This window comes from Anoplophora glabripennis, unplaced genomic scaffold (genome assembly GCF_000390285.2).
Source record: "Anoplophora glabripennis isolate ALB-LARVAE unplaced genomic scaffold, Agla_2.0 scaffold1852, whole genome shotgun sequence".
Taxonomy (NCBI): domain Eukaryota; kingdom Metazoa; phylum Arthropoda; class Insecta; order Coleoptera; family Cerambycidae; genus Anoplophora; species Anoplophora glabripennis.
Genome location: NW_019418592.1, coordinates 7494 through 11411, shown reverse-complemented (window position 1 = coordinate 11411; position 3918 = coordinate 7494). Strand labels below are relative to the sequence as shown.

Genomic DNA, 3918 nt, shown 5'->3' with positions numbered 1-3918 from the left:
AAAAAAATAAATTTTAATTGTTGTTGTATTTGTTACCAATTTTTTTCAAAACCGATTTATCTCGCAAACCGTTCATTTTTTCGAAATAAATAAAGAGTACCATTTTTAAAGAAAAACCTTCAGAGTATCTAATAATAATATTTTCAGTTTGATAAAATTACTTCTGTCAAAATTTTGAGAAAAATTGTGATAGGGCCAGTCCGTTTCTGGACACCTGATAATAGCAAAAAGTTGATTTTAGCATCAAATCGTAGAGCTCCATGTGTAATACAACGTACGAAAATTTTATTAAAATATACAGGGTGGTTTCAAAGTTATAACCCTAAACGTTAATTTCTAGGTACCCCTTTGACCCCCCATAACTCCGTTAGGGGGCACATTAGGAAAAAAAATTATAGGAAGGACTAGTTTTATTTTGACCTCCCCTATACACTCCCGAGAGATTAGGAGGTACTTACCAGACACCCTGTATATGTTCATATAAACAAAAAGAAAATATTAAGCAGGAAATACTTACATTACTAATTATCTAAATATACTTACTAACGAATCAATTATATAAAGTTTGTATAGCTGTTTTATATTTAAACTACATTTTGTCCGGGGTTCTTAGGGCTCGCACATGACAAATGTTCATGCATTTCTAGGTTATTGCCAAATGCCAATAATATTTTTTTTTATTTCAACACCTTTCAGCAAATTTGCAACATCTTTCATGAATTTCTCTGATTTTTTTCAATTGCTGGTAATGGCCCTGTATATTACTGAAACTATTTATGCAATTTAAGTAACGTGGTTTTCAAATTTACACATTTCTTGATTCATGCAATAGATCTGGTAGCCCTATGCCTAATATTTATACACGTCTGTAGAAAAAGCTCTTCAAATTGTAAATATAAATAGAGCCAAAATAATACATTATGTAATTTAAAACTGAGTCAAAGGAACAGAGAAATTCAAATGAATTCATGTAGGAGAATTTCCTTGAGTGCAGGAATTCTGGCATACAAAATTATAGGTGTGGTTTGCCTCTTAAACCTGTTTTACATTGTGAATTTCTTTATGAATTAATTTGTGAAGTCGTTTCTTGAAGAAGCTGGACAAGTATAGGTAATACATCAAATCTGCTGTCAAATAACTTATACACAAATTAAAACGTTCTAATTCGTGAATTTTTTCATGGAAATTCAGAAGTGCCAACAAAAATATTGAGGTTTTTGAGGAGTTTACATATTTTACTTCAGCACGTTTTTATAAAATGTGGTACATGAACTGGTAAATTGCAATTACAATTTTTTTTTCCATATTAAAAAATAGGTATTTTTATGCTTAGAACTGCTTAAGACACATAAAAAACTAATTCTTTATATTAAGTGTCTACAATTTTACTATACCTTTTCTTGTCAAAATTGTATAAATTTATAAGTGTGAAAGACACATTGTCTAATACATGGTTGAACATATTTATTAATCTAGCAATTTAAATAGCTTTCATGAATTCAAATTTTTGTTTTTTTTTAAACAAAGCATGGGTAAAGTTGCAGTATTAAAAACTACAAAAACCAAATAAGTAGCACACAAAGTAGTAATAAATTCCATATAATAAAATTATAATCTTACTTATCTAATATATTTCTTGCTGCATCTTGTTTTGCATCCTTCCTTTTTGAACCACAACCTAGAGCAGAAAATTCTAAAAAATTGCATTTGGTTACAAAAATTCCATTGGCATTAGGCATAGGTTCATCGTGGTATACAGGATAAGGTTTGCCATGTGTTGAAGCTAATTCGTTTAATTTTCCAACATAATTAATAAAAGGAGCCTGTTTTGTGGAATAATTAACAAGCAGTGTTATTTCCTTTTGTAAAACAGTACTACTGCTGCTTCCATACCCCAACATTTCTAATGCCTTTTTTGCACTGTTTTGTTTAGCTTCTTTTTTTGTCGAAGCATAACCAATAGCTTTAACAGAACCAACTCTTACAGTACACTTAAAAGTAGCTCCAGGTATATCACAATTTTCAATGTAATAATCTGGTAAATTTACTTTCTTTTGTACCATAAGTTCTTGCAAAATTGATATAGGTGTTTTGGACATGTTTTCACTAAAATTTATGCTTCAAATAAATATATTCCAAACTCTTTTAACTTGCACTTTCAACACCGGGGAATCACAAATATTCTTTCAAAACATTAAATGCACTTACTGAACTAACTCTAACTTCTAACTACATTGGCTATGAGGATTGCAAATGCCACGTATCTACTTATCTTGATAACTAAGTAGAAATAATATATTTTTATTGTGAAGTTTTCCTTAGCTAGCATGCTTATATAGCACGTTCTGACAATATTATTTATTATTAATTATCACTTATACACTAATTAGATTAGGAGGCTTGAGTGCAATTGGTTAGAGGCACAGACCACCTAGACTGGCCGTATCTAATTCCAATGCGGGTACCAGTGAATACAAAATCCGGGGAAGTGGAGTGTGGAAGGGAATCTGATCGCGCGCATCTTTAAGCAGATCCGGATTAAGTAATATTTTTATTACATATTAAAGATTACATTGCATCTTTATGACAAATATTCAATTTTAAGTTTGTAATTCAGAAAATAGTACTTTTTAGTGTCATATCAAATAAAACTACAAAATAATTTAAATATATTTATTGTCCTCTAAATAATATTTATTAATTTATTTAATATTTGCCTTTTCGTAGATTTTACCGAATTAAATAATTTGACTTCATGATTTATTCGTACATCGATATACTTTTCACATTCAGCCCTTATAAGTTCTATTAAATGATTACAATTGTTAGGCAAATTATAAAATTGATGTTAATGCAAATTTTCAAATATGTTCGCATTCAGAAAGTTTTTTAATACATGATAAACAATTTTATTTTTCTGTAATATAGGTGTTCTGCTTTCACCATTAGTATAAAAAATTATTAATTTTTCTGTTTCTTGGCATATTACTACGACATCTCGAGATGTATACCTCAAACAACCACTATCTTTAATAAAAACTAATTGACTGTACGAATACTGTGTATTTGACATTAAACTATTTACACAGTCTTTACATTTTATTGGCTTTATTAGAGAACTTGTTATTATTACAAAACCGCCAATATATACTATAATGTACTTGCTAATTATTTGTTTTGTCACAAAACTCTCTGATTTTTTCTAATCACATTTTGTCAACTCTCCGTTTCCAGGATATTGAACATGAATTTGAAATTAGTTTTGTATGCGATTTTTTCAATTGAAAAAAATATTTTATTAATTTTCAGCTATCTCGAAATGACGGGAATTGGTAAAATTTCATAAAAACTTGAGACTCACATAAAGTAAATAATTACTAAAAATATTTTACAGTAATAATGTATATATATATATCTTTCTATACTTATGGCGTCCTTATATTGACCATTTACATTTGATATGGCGCCCGTGTGCCATATGGCGTCCATATATGGACGCCATATCGGAGACTCATGTTAGTCGGCTTCTTATATTATTTGAACTTTATAGAAGAAATATTTTTCGGAAGCCACATATTGGTATTTTCGATGCTATTGAATACTTTAGTTCACCATTACCACCACCATTCGCAGAGCGCTGCCGCGATCGCTTGTATGCACGTATATATTTGCTTCCATTTCACCGTATATACGGCTTCCGTAAATCTTGCAACATTGGATAACCTTCTATTTATATTTCATTTATGGCATTCTGAGTTTAGAGTAGCAAGTGTACTGATGGGTACAATGTATTGCTTTGATGTTTGCCAGAAATGTCCGCACTAAAAAAGTTTTATTTTGCAAACGATTTTGTAAGTACAGTACAATCTCACTAATCCGGCACCATTAAAAACCTAAGAGTGCCGGAGTACTGGAAAG

The 3918-nt window shown here is 30.0% G+C and overlaps 1 protein-coding gene across 1 annotated transcript; it reads right to left on the bottom strand.

Moving 5' to 3' along the window:
* Positions 1-1567: 1567 nt before the first annotated feature.
* Positions 1568-2415, bottom strand: LOC108916055. The gene has a single exon (XM_018722246.2). It carries the CDS (start codon positions 2097-2099, stop codon positions 1617-1619), a length of 483 nt encoding a protein of 160 aa, XP_018577762.1. The 5' UTR covers positions 2100-2415; the 3' UTR covers positions 1568-1616.
* Positions 2416-3918: the final 1503 nt, after the last annotated feature.